The sequence below is a fragment of the Trachemys scripta genome, chromosome 17 (genome assembly GCF_013100865.1).
Source record: "Trachemys scripta elegans isolate TJP31775 chromosome 17, CAS_Tse_1.0, whole genome shotgun sequence".
NCBI classification, from domain to species: Eukaryota; Metazoa; Chordata; order Testudines; family Emydidae; genus Trachemys; species Trachemys scripta.
In genome coordinates, this window is record NC_048314.1 from 20,093,476 (window position 1) to 20,106,584 (window position 13,109).

The 13,109-nt window shown below is 48.5% G+C and overlaps 2 protein-coding genes across 8 annotated transcripts in view; both read left to right on the forward strand.

Moving 5' to 3' along the window:
• The window catches only part of CARD9 (caspase recruitment domain family member 9), a 17,930-nt gene extending 10,406 nt beyond the window's left edge, over positions 1–7,524 (forward strand). For 3 of the 7 annotated variants that reach the window (XM_034793364.1, XM_034793367.1, XM_034793369.1), the window contains 3 exons: positions 1,288–1,336; positions 3,514–3,584; positions 5,292–7,524. In XM_034793364.1, the coding sequence (XP_034649255.1) occupies positions 1,288–1,336; positions 3,514–3,584; positions 5,292–5,492 (321 nt within the window). In that variant the 3' untranslated portion in view covers positions 5,493–7,524. The other 4 variants (XR_004648455.1, XM_034793365.1, XM_034793366.1 and 1 more) reach the window with 4 other exon arrangements.
• Positions 7,525–8,837: 1,313 nt separating this feature from the next.
• DNLZ (DNL-type zinc finger) lies at positions 8,838–11,310 on the forward strand. Its single transcript, XM_034793370.1, has 3 exons — positions 8,838–9,077; positions 10,135–10,274; positions 11,032–11,310. The coding sequence occupies exons 1-3, from the start codon at positions 8,859–8,861 to the stop codon at positions 11,201–11,203; spliced, it is 531 nt and encodes a 176-aa protein (XP_034649261.1). The 5' UTR covers positions 8,838–8,858; the 3' UTR covers positions 11,204–11,310.
• Positions 11,311–13,109: the final 1,799 nt, after the last annotated feature.

A 13,109-nucleotide genomic window follows, 5' to 3' on the forward strand; every position in this document is an offset into this window, starting at 1 on the left:
CCAGCCGAGGGAGGATGCCCCTGGTGCAGAGAAACCTCTAGGAGGTGTAGCTCCTGCCATAGCAGCTCTTCTGTCTTCCCCCTTGGCAGCTGCCAGAACAGTGTGTGTATCTGGAGGAGAGAAGCGTGGCCAGGGCAAACAGTGCTCCAGCCATCCCTGGGAGCAAGAACCAGGATTAGAGTAGTACTAAGGCTGCTCTGCTTTTATACTGGAGACCAGCCCAGTGGCTTGGTGGCATCGGGTTCGAGAGGATGTGTGCGCCAATCCTGAGTCATCCAAGCCCATCTGGGCTGCAGCTCAGATTCTGGGCCAAGCTTTGTAGCTCGGTGAGTGTAACTTTAAATGCTCGGGATACAAATAAAGGGCCCAGTTCTGCAGCCCTGACTTGCCTGGGGAGCCCCACTGACTCTGAGCAGATGTGACGAGTCTCTGCGAGGATGCACAGAGACAGCCTTTCCAGCATGGTCCCTAGCATGGCTAGGTTGCTTCAGCTGCCGTGAAGCAGGAGCCAGCAGTTGTCTAGTGTATCACATCTTCAGTCAAGATACAAGATGTGAATCCTCCTAAAAGGGAATCCTCCCCCTGCCTGGATATAAAGGGGCCCCACGTATTCCTAAGTCTCAGCCAAAGCCAGTGCAGCCTGAATCTCCCTGGAAAGCATCAGCGTGAAGGGGGAGTTAGTGTCCTGTAGTGGGGTGGGGAGCAGGGCTGGTTTAATTGATTGAAACCATGGCAACGTTGCATCTTTCAGGTGAGATCTAAGGTCCTGGCCACTTGTGATCATTTACAGATCTTAGCTCTTTCCTGGTGACCTAATTAAACCCCTATGGAGGCAATTACAACCTGTCTCCTTGCATCCCCTGGCCATCCCACTGGAGAAGTCACCCTCCACTTTTCCCCACACTGCTCCAACAGTTGTGTAATGTTTGCTGCTGCTGCTCCCTGCCTAGAGGCAGCTGCATTCAGTGGTAGGTAATGAGACTGATGTGGGAAGAAGGGTGCCATACACACAATAGAAGTACTGTCCTATTGGTGTGGGGTAGTGTTTTTACTGGAGAATTGGCTTCATTCATGCATAGCACTTGTATCTACAGGCGCGTCACTAAGGTGATATTGAATAGGATGGGTCGGCTGCCTTGCAACTCTCGCTAGACAGGAAAGAGAAACTTGTGGAATCCTGGGGCTCTGTTTTTGTTTTTAATCGTTTGTCTTTTTTGTGGGAGACGAGGAGAGGAAAATGAGTATTGCTATTTCCCCAGAAGAGACCTATTTCTTTTTGTCCCAAAGCTCTCTTTCCATGGAAACCTGGATGAGGAGACACTGCTGTCTGATAAAAGTAAGACTTTTTGTTTAATTTCTACTTGGAGACATTAGAGCAGTATTCCCGATACAATATGTCCAGTGGTTCAAGCAGGCAGCTGGGAGTCGGGACCTCCTGGGTTCTGCCCTTGGCTCTGCTGTGTAGTCTTGGGGCATCAATGGGGCCTGAATTCTCAAAAGTAATTAATGATTTGGGGGCCCCAATTTGGGACACGCTTTTGGGACTCCCAGGGTGGGTGCTCAGCACTTCGAAAGTCAACCCACAGAAGGTGTCTCAACTTGGGTACGCCAAAATGGAGGTGTCTAGACCCCCGGTCCTCTCCCGAAAGGGATGTCTGTGAAGCCCCCTGCAGAGCACTTAGAGCTTTTTACCTTCATTTGTCTCTTCATGACATGTGATCTGGGAGGGTCCTCAAGTGGCTGCATCTGGAAGGCTGTGCTGGGCTAGCTCATTATAACAGCACTAGGCAATACTGTTCCATTTGATCCTAAAGTCTCATTATTAAGAGATTGCCAGTGTATTGATGCCCCCAGGAAAAATGAGCTTGGAGATGTGCAGGGCCTGACTTTTCAAAGATGTGGAGGACTCTCTGTCTCCAGTGAAGTTAAGGAGCACTGCGGGCACTCGGCATCTATGAAAATCAGACACTGTGTGACTTGACTGGGCTCTCTCTGCTTGTCGGGGCAGATCTGAGAACAGAACCCAGGTGTCCTGACTCCACTTTAACTGAGTCGTGCACCTTTCTCCATGCTCTTTGCTGGGTTGTTTTTTTTCCTTAAATTAGGTTATTTTCACTTGGGTTTTGACAAAAGCAGAACTAGCTAATGAACACACCATCCCCAGTTCTGCTTTTGTGGAGGTTCTAGTGGAAATGACTCATCATTGAGGAAGACTTGACAGGCTACACTGAGGGTTTGAACTACGCTTCCAAAAAGAAGAGAGAAACTGCCACAGGGGAGCATCTTCCTGTTTTAACCTCCTGAGGGGCTGAATATTTTTTTCACCCATTTGGGAAGGGAGGTCACTGAAAAGCTTTAGAAACCCTAGTCTGATTTTAAGTACCAGTTCAGGTTAGCAGGTTGGTAGCGATCTCTGTTCCTTAATGGATTGCTGTGAGTTCAAATTCTGCACTCGCATGATGAAGTCATAGTGTGAACTGCACAATTCTATATAGGATTGATCTTGCTAGAAAACTAGGCTGTGTTAACGCAACCCTCAAGAGTGTTCTAACTAACATGATATTAAACATGACTTAGCTAGTGTGGACAGTGACCAGTCATGTTTAATATCATGTTAAGCAATGTGACCTCTCAACTTATCTTCGTTAGAGAACAACCTTAAGGGGCTGCTTTGTTGAGGTCCCTTGGGTTCATGTGAAGATCCCACGTCCCTTTTTGAAAAGAGTTAGGGGAAAAACCCACTGTCCTGAGCAAGATTCCAACAGCTAGTAAAATGGCAGCTTGCGCTAGCGGACTGAGCTCAGGACTGGAATCCAGGAACCTCCTGAGGTCTGGTTTTCACTTTGCCACTGACTTGCGGTATAGTTTTGGGCGAGTCACTTCAATTTTGTCTCCTTTTCCCCACTCATCTGTCAACTGGGGATAATAATGCAGATTACATCCCCAGGAGGTTGGAAGACTGGCTTAATGTATGTGCAGCACCTTGAAAACGCGGCGCACTCTGCACTTACCAAGCAATAACCTCCTACACAAGGTGTCAGCTGTTGCCAGTGACCCAGTGGCCATCGCCCTTCACCTGCATCGGTTACTGTGTTCTCGCCGTCTCACTTGTTAATTCTGCAGAGCACTTTGGGACACCCTGGGTATCAAATGCACAACGTCTACAAGCAGTTGGTTCTGTTCTAAGGTTGTAAAACCACAAACCAATGACGTGAAGAAGGATGGGCTTATGATGAAGGCCCTGGATGGGGACTCAGGCGATCAGGGATCAATTCCTGGCTCTGCCATGCAATCCCTGGGTGGTCTTGGACAAATCACTTCATCTCTCTGAGCCTCAGCTCCCTATCTGTACAAAGGGTGAATCCTTCCTTTGTCTGCCTTGTCTCTATCCAATGGAAAGTTTTTGGGGGCTGGGGCTGCTTCTAGAACAGCAGGGGTCCAAGTGCTAATGTAACACAGATAATAAATAACACCAGTTTGCGACTACACTTGCAGTGTTTCCTTCTCTCTTAGAAGATCTCTCTGAAGGTCAGGATCAGCAGTTCAGTGCGTTAGAGAGCATTCAGTGCCTGCAGTCGTCAAACGTAAGTGTCTTTGTGAACCCTCCGCTTTTTGGGGCCTCGCTCACGACGATTAACATTTGCATTTGCGATAGGCTTGTCCAGTTTGGAGGTACCTGGCACTTTCGCAGGGAGAGTTATGTATTCTCATGGCCAAATTCATCCTTCAAATAACAGCAGGGCATCATTGTCCTTTCCATCTCTTCTGGAAGCTGCTGCTCTTCGGGAGTGGTATGGGTGGGAATGGAGTCCGCCAATCAACACATCCGCTGCCTCGCTGTCAGTCAGGAATGTACTGTTTCATGGCATATTACAAGAATGGGCAGCCTACAGGCGCCATCTCCGGTAGGGCGCTTTTGGGACAGTTGTTGGTGTTTCTCTCATCCACTTGACCTTTACGTTAGGATTTAGTGGCTGATCCTGCCTTCCTTGCACACCCCAAACTCCCATTGTTGTCGTTGATCATTTATATTGCTGTAGGGCCAGATCGGGACCTTTGTTGTGCAAGGTGCTGTACAGGCACATAGTAAATGCTTGTCCCTGTCCCAAAGAGCTTACACTCAATGGGAGTCTTGTTGAACAGGATTGGCTGGACCTAATTCAGGAATAATCCACATTAAATTTAAAGGATGATATCGAGCCTCTGATTTTCTAGAATTAGCACTGGCAACGCTAGTTGGGTTTTTAAGCAATTTCCTATTGACAGGGGAGTGTTTCCTTTCTCATCTGTCAGCGGTTGCAAATATCTCTCAGCTTCTCCTTTTTCTCCTAACATCATTTCTCCCCCTGCTCCCCAAACCTGCTCTAGCTAATTAATGTTCAGCGTCTGTGTTGTCTGGGCTCTGATATTTGTGATTAGGAACAGCAATATTGCTTTGGAGACCATTTAATCATGCTGCTGGGAAGAGGATGTGAATCTCCGGCTGTACAACTGGATGCATCCGGACATCCCTTCTGTGCCCCAAGGAGCTCTGCTGTCATGGCAAAAGGAGATCTTAAGTGGTTAATCTTCTGATTCTGGTGTTTAGGGCTTCACCCTCCAAGCCCTCACTTGGGCAAGTAACCCCATTGCCTTTGGTGGGATCAGAAGCATGAGCACTAATCTGGAAGCGATGCAGAAGCGGGCTCCTGTACAACACACAGTGGGTGCTGTGAAGAACCAACCTGCTCAGGAGAGATGAGGGCAGTTCAGCATTCGGGGCGGGAATAGTGGTGGAATGGATCTTCAGTCCATCGGATGCCTTCAGAAGGAGGCCATTGAGTTTTAAGTGTGAGCCGGGGCCTGAGCCTGACTGGGCCATGCACAGGATAATAGGGCCAGGAATGAACACAGGAGGCTGTAACGTTCCCCGGGGACCTGTGGACATCAGACGCTGCCAGCGCAAAGCGCGTGTGCTTTCTAAACGGCAGCAGCACCCAGAGGATGCATTTGGCCATGAAGTTGCTCTCAACCCCGTTCACTGGTACAGGTTCATTTTTAATGAGTGAATTGAGCGCTCACGGAAACCACTGGGAGCACACCTCATGGCACTGCATGGACAGCAGCTGTCCATGTTCTCCACACCCCCTCCACTGCCCTGTCCATTGTGCCTCTTTTGTCCTTCAGGGGCCAACTCCAGGAGTTGAGTCTCATTGCCCCCATAGTTCCTGGCCTCTCTGTAGAGCAAGGCTGGCCCCATCCCCACCCAGCCCCAAGCTTCAACTAGACCAGGCCTTTCTTTTCCTTTCCAGGAGGGTGGCCCACCCAATGGAGAGCTGGCTGAGAAGGAGCGGCGGCGGATGAAGGACAGCTTTGAGCACTATCGGAGGTCTGGCCTGTGCTCTCGGGACTGCTCTTGCCATGTTTGTGTAACCTACTGGTCACTGTGTGTCATGTCCCCTGCTGTGCCTGATCCACGGAGGATGAGAATCTGTTACTGCCTTCTCTTCTAGCTCAAGCCGTAGGGACTCGTGCATTTAGTCCCAGATGTGCCGAGTACGTTGGCCAAAATGGCAGCCGTTGCGTTGCACTGAAACAAGTGTGGATGTTTTCAGACACATGTATATCATGGCCTGCGTCATAGGCTGCTTCATGCCACTGACCGATTCCACCGTAGTTTAACAGAGCGGTACCCAGAGGACATGAAGCTGGGGGTGGTCACCTGGATCATGGGCAATGGATCACAACGCCACTCACTCAGATTTGTAAGGGGTCTGTGCAGGGGCCCATGGGCCATGGGGGTCAGGCTGCTGGTGGGGGGGAAAAGGGGTTCCTGAGAGGAGGTGGTGAGGGTCAGGTGGCAGGGACACAAATCTATGCCTACTCCACCCCAGACTTTTAATGGCACTCTGCAGTCCTGGGGGCACCATACTTTGGGAACTGCTGGCTTGGTAAGTTTGATCTAGTTTACTAGCTCAGGGTTCCATCCCGCTACTGCTGACACCAAAGACCAAGCTCCTATTAATGAGACTCAGGGCAGGTTTGAGCCCTTTCAAAACGATTGCAAGTGGCCGAGCGCCTCTGTCTCCGTCTTTGGGGATCGAAGGGACTGAGCATCATGTCAAATGCAGATCTGAATTTGCACACGAAATAGAAATGACCCAAAAGAGCTAAATGCTGGAGCAGATTACAGGAAACGTCTAAAGCGATGTAGCATTGCTTCTGTAAGTGGTAGTGTGCTGGGGTCTTATGTAATATTTGTATTCAAGAAGGAACTGAGAGTCAGGAAATTCTTGCATTCAGTTGTACTGTACATTGAGGAATATAGGAATGGCTTTACTGCTCTAGACTAAACCCCATAAGCTTCTGATCACAGTCTATATTGGATGCTTGAGAGGAGACCCAGACCACTAATCACAATTGTGGACAATTTATTTGACAAAAAAGTTGCCCCAATGAACAACGTTGATTCAACCAGTGCGCCCCAGAAGGTACAGGCGTGTGCTACTGTATCCTGGAAGGAGACTTCTTCCTGACCTTCAGCAGGTGATTACTTTGTGTCCTGGTGCATGAAGGTAGAAAGGCTGCCTTAATTTTTACTTTGGCCAGTGTCCCTGCAAATGCACAGTCCTGTTTAAGTACTAATTGAGTTTTTTCAGTTTGCTGGTTTATGTGTAATTGAGAAGCTTGTTGCTCATGGAATTTTGTTTTTCTCATAAATGTTTAACCTAACTTACAGAAAGAGGGCATTGCGAAGGGTACAGAAGGGCAGACACCATGAAGTGGACTGGGAAAACAACACTGGTAGTGACAACACGGACACTGAAGGCTCCTAATAGCATCAGCCCACCTGCAACGGGAATTACAAAAAGTTTGCTGGGGTTATAGTGCAAGAATCTTCCCTTCTGCCCATCTAAGCTGATTAACATTTAAAACTTTTTCTGAATAACCACCTTGAACATTTACCACGTTGAAGGCACTGGACTGGGATGCAGGAGATCTGGACTATATTTCTACCTCTGCCATAGCAATCCTATGTGACCTTGGCCTGGTCACCTAACCAGTTCACATCCCTGTAATTCAGAACCCTAATTCTTGTATGTATTTAATGGGGATGATGATGTCCTTCCAGAAGTGGTATGAGTCTAAATGAATTAAACTCCAATTGCTCTAGTAGAAATCCTTACCATCATGGTGCTATGTTAGTGCATTGTAGTATTCTGTGCAAAAAACACAAATACTTTATTTTCTTCAAAACTGGACTAAACGGTGTGCTAAAACTATAAAATATGCTAAAAATTGTTGCTATGGCAACACTACACAACAGTGGGCTATGGAAAAACCCTCTGTGTCCATATTCAACCTATTAGCTTAAGAAAATATTTTTCTTATGATTTCCAGAAAAATAACCAAATGAGGGAGAATGTAATACCAATTAATGCCTCAATTCCACAATTGCTAGCACCATTGGTTAAAAAATAACACTCCATCTTCCCCTTCCCCGCCCCCTCTGTGAGACTTTAATAAATGGTGGCTTCCTTCCTGCATTCACGTTATGTTTTCTTCCACACCCATGAGGGCTAGAACTTTACTGTTTTGTTTTTTAAATGAAACTGAAGGAGCTGGGCCATTAAGCATGTTTGGAATGGCAACATTGTGGTCTTGTAACTCCAGCTGTGTGAGCAGGCCTCTGGTAGAGCCACTTGAGCTCTGTGCAGGTGTCTTGGCCAGGTACTGCAACAACAGAAGGGCCTAAACCAGAAAACTAACCAAATCTAGCAGGGGGCAGAGGGCGTGCCCCTATATCATTAACAACTATAAAAGCAAACCCACAACAGCAGAGGTTTGACCAAAACTAATTTAGCTCCACAGTCTTGAATAGCGTTTTGAATATACATCAGTTACTGTTATGTTAAGCATGGCTAAGGCTCTGTGTACTATCCGAAAGAGAGCACTAGTGTGCTGAGTGTGACTTTGACTGCTGGTGTATAGGGGTAGATGCCCAATGCTAATAGCAAAGGAGAGAACACGCTCCTTGCATGTTACCTGTTCTCCTTTTGCCCACCTGCAACTGGACCTATACAGCTGCAAACTGTAACAGGTTTTTATTTCTCTTGGATATTCAGTCAGCCAGAGGTTGCTGAGGTTTCTCGTACCCCACTGATAAGTGGGATGTGAGACCTTACGGGGCCCTGGCTTCCTCCTTTAGTAGTAAATAGCCTTGGCACTGAAGGGCTCTCTCTGGAAAACCTGGGTCTGGGGTCTGCCCAAGCTGTGGACAGAGCACCGGGCTGGCCAGAGCTCAGGATGACTAACGAGGGTGTCCCTTTCATGTGCATGGTGACGGGGGTAGATGCGCCTCTCGAGGGCCACTCACCCCGGAGTGGGGGACAGAGCAGTGGGGTGGGGGGGTCGGTCCAGAGCGCCACACACTCCAAGGGGGAAGGAGGGAGGGATCCCCTCTATTAGACCGATTTTTCTGGTGGAACGGGCCCATGTCTGTTGATTTAAGGCTATAGGATCTAAAGGCAGTGGGGGGGGACCCCCCCCCCCCCCCCCAGGGGTTGGGGGGGGCGGGGAGATGGGCAGGGCCTGCTTTGGGGGACAGGGCAGGGAGCCTCCTGTGTATGATTTGGGGCATAGGCGCAGGGCTCCCCGGGCACCCAGCTCAGTGATGTTGGGGAGGGGGCCCTACTTCTGATTTTGCAGGGAGAAGAGGCCCCCCCCCCCAAGGGTATCCCGGAGGGGGCCGGACGGGCTAGCCTGGTGGATCGGGTGCACGAGGCCTAGCGGGGGCGGGGAGCCCGGCTCGCTGCCCACACCTAAGATGGCGGCCGGGGCCTCAGCGGCCGCCCCATCCGGGAACCGGAGCGGGCGGGATGCTGCGGGCCGGGCGGAGGCTGGGGCCGCTCGGGGCCCGGCTGGGGTCTGTGTGGCGATGGGCCCCGCCGTCCCGTCCCATAGCCCGGGCAGCCCCAGGGCCCCACCCCTGCTGCCCGGAGCCCGCCTGGCCTCGCAGGCTCTGCAGCGCCCCCGGGCCGGGCGGCGCCGTGGGGCAGGTGGAGGCCACGCACTACCGGCTGGTGTACACCTGCCAGGTGGGGCTGGGGCTCTGGGAAAGGGGGTGAGGGGAAGCTGGGGTGGGAGGGGCCGTGGGGAAGAGGGTGTTTGGATGGGTGCTGGGGGCCCCTGAGGAAGGGGAAAAGCTGGGGCTGGGGGGGACCCTGGGGAGGGGATGGGAGTTGGGTGCGAGGGGTACCCCAGTGATTGAGGGCTGAGGACTCGCTGCAAGGTACCTGGGCATATCACTGTTATCTTTTGGGGGACATCTGTGTTGTTTTGGGGCTGGGAGTTGCTGCACGCTTGCAAATGGAGACTCTTAAACCCCATAAGAAAATGTTTTGTAGCCCTGCAGCCCCTTTTGCAAAAGGGAAGGCGACTAAGGCCAGTGCCCACTAAAATTGCTTCCCCCTTTCGACTCTTCTTTTAGTAGTAATAAAGTGTGTGTGTTTCATTTAATCCCTTAAACGTCTTACTAAAAGCTAACACGTGAGATGTCACATTGGGTGCATATTTTTGAATCAGCTTCAGGGTTGTTTTAGTTCATAATAATGTTTTGATTATTTGCCATCTGTGCTTTCATAGTCAAATTCAAACCTTTAAAGCATATCCAAAATAAACTTAAATACACAGGAGTTGGTCTTTCCTGAGGTTTAAAAACACAAACAAGTACAATCCATGGTATCTAAACAACCAAGAATATCAGGCTTGAGAAACTGATTTGTATTGTACTTTATGTTTAGGAATGCAAACCAGTGTGGTTTTTAAATTATTCTTTCAGCAAGAGAGTGAGGAAAGATCAGTAAGTCTCAGAAATCAAAATGCGTTTGGGGCTATGTTCTTTCCATTGGCCCAAGTTCAAATGACATAGGAAGGTAGCATACCTCTGAGTAGCAAGCTGGTAGTATCATATTGTGGGGCTGCATGACCACTTTAGTTGAAGAAATGTTATGGTTGGGGGAAAACAAGTCCTTTTTAGTACGATAAACAGTGTCTCTGATTTTGTTGGGTTGTAATATAGCTGTGTCTTTTTACAAAATAAACAAAAAAAATCTAAGCATCTTGGTCATGAAATTAACTTTGTTCACTTTCTAGGTCTGCAAAACACGGTCAGCAAAAACGATTTCCAAACTAGCGTATCATAACGGGGTGGTGATAGTAAAGTGTCCTGGTTGCAAGAATCATCACGTCATAGCAGATAACCTGGGATGGTTTTCAGATTTGGAGGGGAAAAGGTAACGGTGTCAGTGACAGCAGCTCTTCCCCCTTCTCCCCCTTGACAGGCCATCAAAATATAGCCCAATCCTGTTTAGATGATACAAAGCATACAAGAAACAGAAGTCCAGTGTAAGTGGTATTTAAATGCGCAGGAGAGTTATTGCTGGGGATAATCTCTGATTCAGCTAACTTTCTGAAGTATGTAAGAAGACTCCAGTCCCATGGCCGAGTTTTCTGACCCATTGCAGCTGCGTGGTGTAAATAATGGAATCGCCCAACCAAGGCCCACTAAGTGGGTTGTAGCCAAAACAGTTAGAAAGTGCATGTTGCACCGATATCACGGTTGCTAGTTGCAGTCTTATTGCTGGATGTGATATTTGGTTCTCCAGCAGGCCTTATTAAATCATTGCTGGTCTCTGGCTAGCATGTTCAAAGGAGCCTAAAGGAGTTAGGTGCTCAAATCCTGTTGAATTTCAAAGGCTTCCAACTCCCTTCAACTCCTTTGAAAATCCTACCTCTGTCTAACTGCAGTTGCCAAATTAGTGATCATGTTGCATGAAAGTTGCCCCTAAAGTCTGTAATCCCATCGTCTCCACAGTCCCCTGGACTAGCTCTGCTAGGAGGAAATGTTATATTCATCTTCAGAACTTGAATTCCTGCTAATGGTGAAAACAGAATGCAGCTGAGAGCACCTAAGCCTCAGCTGCAAAATCTAACATCTAGTCTCGTGGGCACCTTTGCAATGTTACTAGTGTTTTTTAACTTGTAATCCAGGAACATTGAGGAAATCCTAGCAGCCAAAGGGGAGAAAGTGAGACGTGTAGTTGGCGAGGACGCCTTGGAACTGCTCCCAGAGAGGACTGCAGAGACAGAGTCGCAAAACCACCACACAGAGGGAGAAGGTGGGGAAAGGTCCTCAGAGTCTGGAGACAAGGGAACAACCTGATCAACAGAGTTCCTCTGCTCTGCGTTTGGCAGAGAAATACTTTGCCATTTTTCTCCCCCTTTCAACTTTGTGTTTTGTTTTTTTTAATAAATTCAGGATCAAGGAAGCCTTGGCCTCTGGTTTATTCCCATCCTTGTACTGTGCAGCTTCACCTTTGACTAGTCACATGGGAGTTGTTTTTTTACAACTGGAATCTTCCATGTTCTCGCTGTAGCATGTAGTGGTGATTTTAAAACCAGCTTTATTTCTTAAATGACACTTGGAATCCTGCTTTGTTCTCTTGTTCCAAGCCTGGAACCAGTAGGTCTTCGTTAACTTGTTTGGGGCAGGCCCAGAGGGGGAAAGCACTAAGTTAGTGAGTTTTTAGCAGTTCTCCTCTGCTATCTGCATATTTTAAGGTTAATTCCTCAGCTGGTCTAAATCAGCATGGCTGAATGGAGAGAGATTGACTCATACCAGCTGAGGAGCTGGGCTCTTAACGAACTGGAGCTTGCAAAGCCAGTGAGATTCTGTAGCAGGGAAGTATGCCTCCAGGCTGCTTAGTGGGGTGGCTGTTCTGCCTCTTGTTTCCCCACCTTGGTTTCTTTATTGCATCCCCTATTAACTTTGGGCAGCTTGGTAAATAATCTGCCAGAGGTGGCTGGTACTTGGGGCATGATTCCTCTAAGGATGAATGTTTGGTCTGTAGAATGCACTTTTTTGTGGGGACACGGCAGCCCATGGCATGGGTTATTTGGCTGTAATTATCCGAGAAGGATTTTGCACCCTTCCTGCAAGGGGCTGCTGCAGTCAGGCTGGAGACACCTACTCTGTCTTCCCTCATCTCCATCCCAGCCACAAAAGCCAGCAAATGGGTGAGTGACAAACTGGAGGCTTCTGCTTTACAGGCACTAGCACTCCAGTTACTCTATCTTCTGCACCATGCCCTTCTGGCAGGATTGGTGTGTGCACATACAAGCTAGAGGGATGATGTTTAGTCAGTCACAGCTAAGATCTCCATTGAGGTCTATGCCAGGCATGATGGAGGTAGCCAGAAAGTAGTTGCATTGTCCTGGACACAACCTCTCCAGGTCATGCACAAACTTTCATCCTTTCATAATCCAGCAGCAGCACGCACTGATTTCCTGTGCTACGCTGGGCATGTCTTGAACGCTGGGCTGGTGCCCAAATGCTCCTGAGTACTAATTTGGGCTCTGCCACAGTTGTTACATGGTCCTGTTGGGCAAATCACTTCACGTTTCTACCTCAATTGTCCCTTGGTGCAAAATGGGGATTAGGAAACCTAATTCCGTTCCTCCTAGGGGTGTTCTGAGGATTGATTAAAGCTTGTAAAGTGCTGAGAAGATGAGCGCTAAGTCTGAAAAGTGTTTCTAGAGCCACTTGCCAAACACTATTATTATGGGATGTTAAAATCAACCATAGGGGGGAGGGATAGCTCAGTGGTTTGAGCATTGGCCTGCTAAACCCAGGGTTGTGAGTTCAGTCCTTGAGGGGGCCACTTAAGGATGTGGGGCAAAAATCAGTACGTGGTCTTGCTAGTGAAGGCAGGGGGCTGGACTCCATGACTTTTCAAGGTCCCTTCCAGTTCTAGGAGATGGGATATCTCCATTAATTTAATTTATAGTATCTAAAAGGCTAGCAGGATGACCTAATGCACAATGATGTGTCTTGCAGCGGAATGGTCACATCAGATTGTCTTTGGGAAAGATCGATTGATGCCCTTTATTCTGGGGGGGAAGGGGGGGAAGAAAACGGTCTAGTCCCTGAGGTGTAATGGCCTTTCTTGCTGAGGTATAATAAAAAGAACCTGAGTCCTTATCTGCGCTTAAATATCTGTCTTTTTTTTAGGTTCTTATATGACCTTGCCAGAGTATGTGAGCACCTCACATATATTAATTAACCTAGT

What these genes read in the sequence shown, in the direction of transcription:
- DNLZ (XM_034793370.1), top strand. Translation starts at nt 8,859, where the DNA reads ATGCTGCGGGCCGGGCGGAGGCTGGGGCCGCTCGGGGCCCGGCTGGGG. An exon ending in GGCTGGTGTACACCTGCCAG is followed by an intron (nt 9,078 to 10,134) that starts GTGGGGCTGGGG and finishes TTCACTTTCTAG; the next exon opens with GTCTGCAAAACACGGTCAGC. An exon ending in TCAGATTTGGAGGGGAAAAG is followed by an intron (nt 10,275 to 11,031) that starts GTAACGGTGTCA and finishes CTTGTAATCCAG; the next exon opens with GAACATTGAGGAAATCCTAG.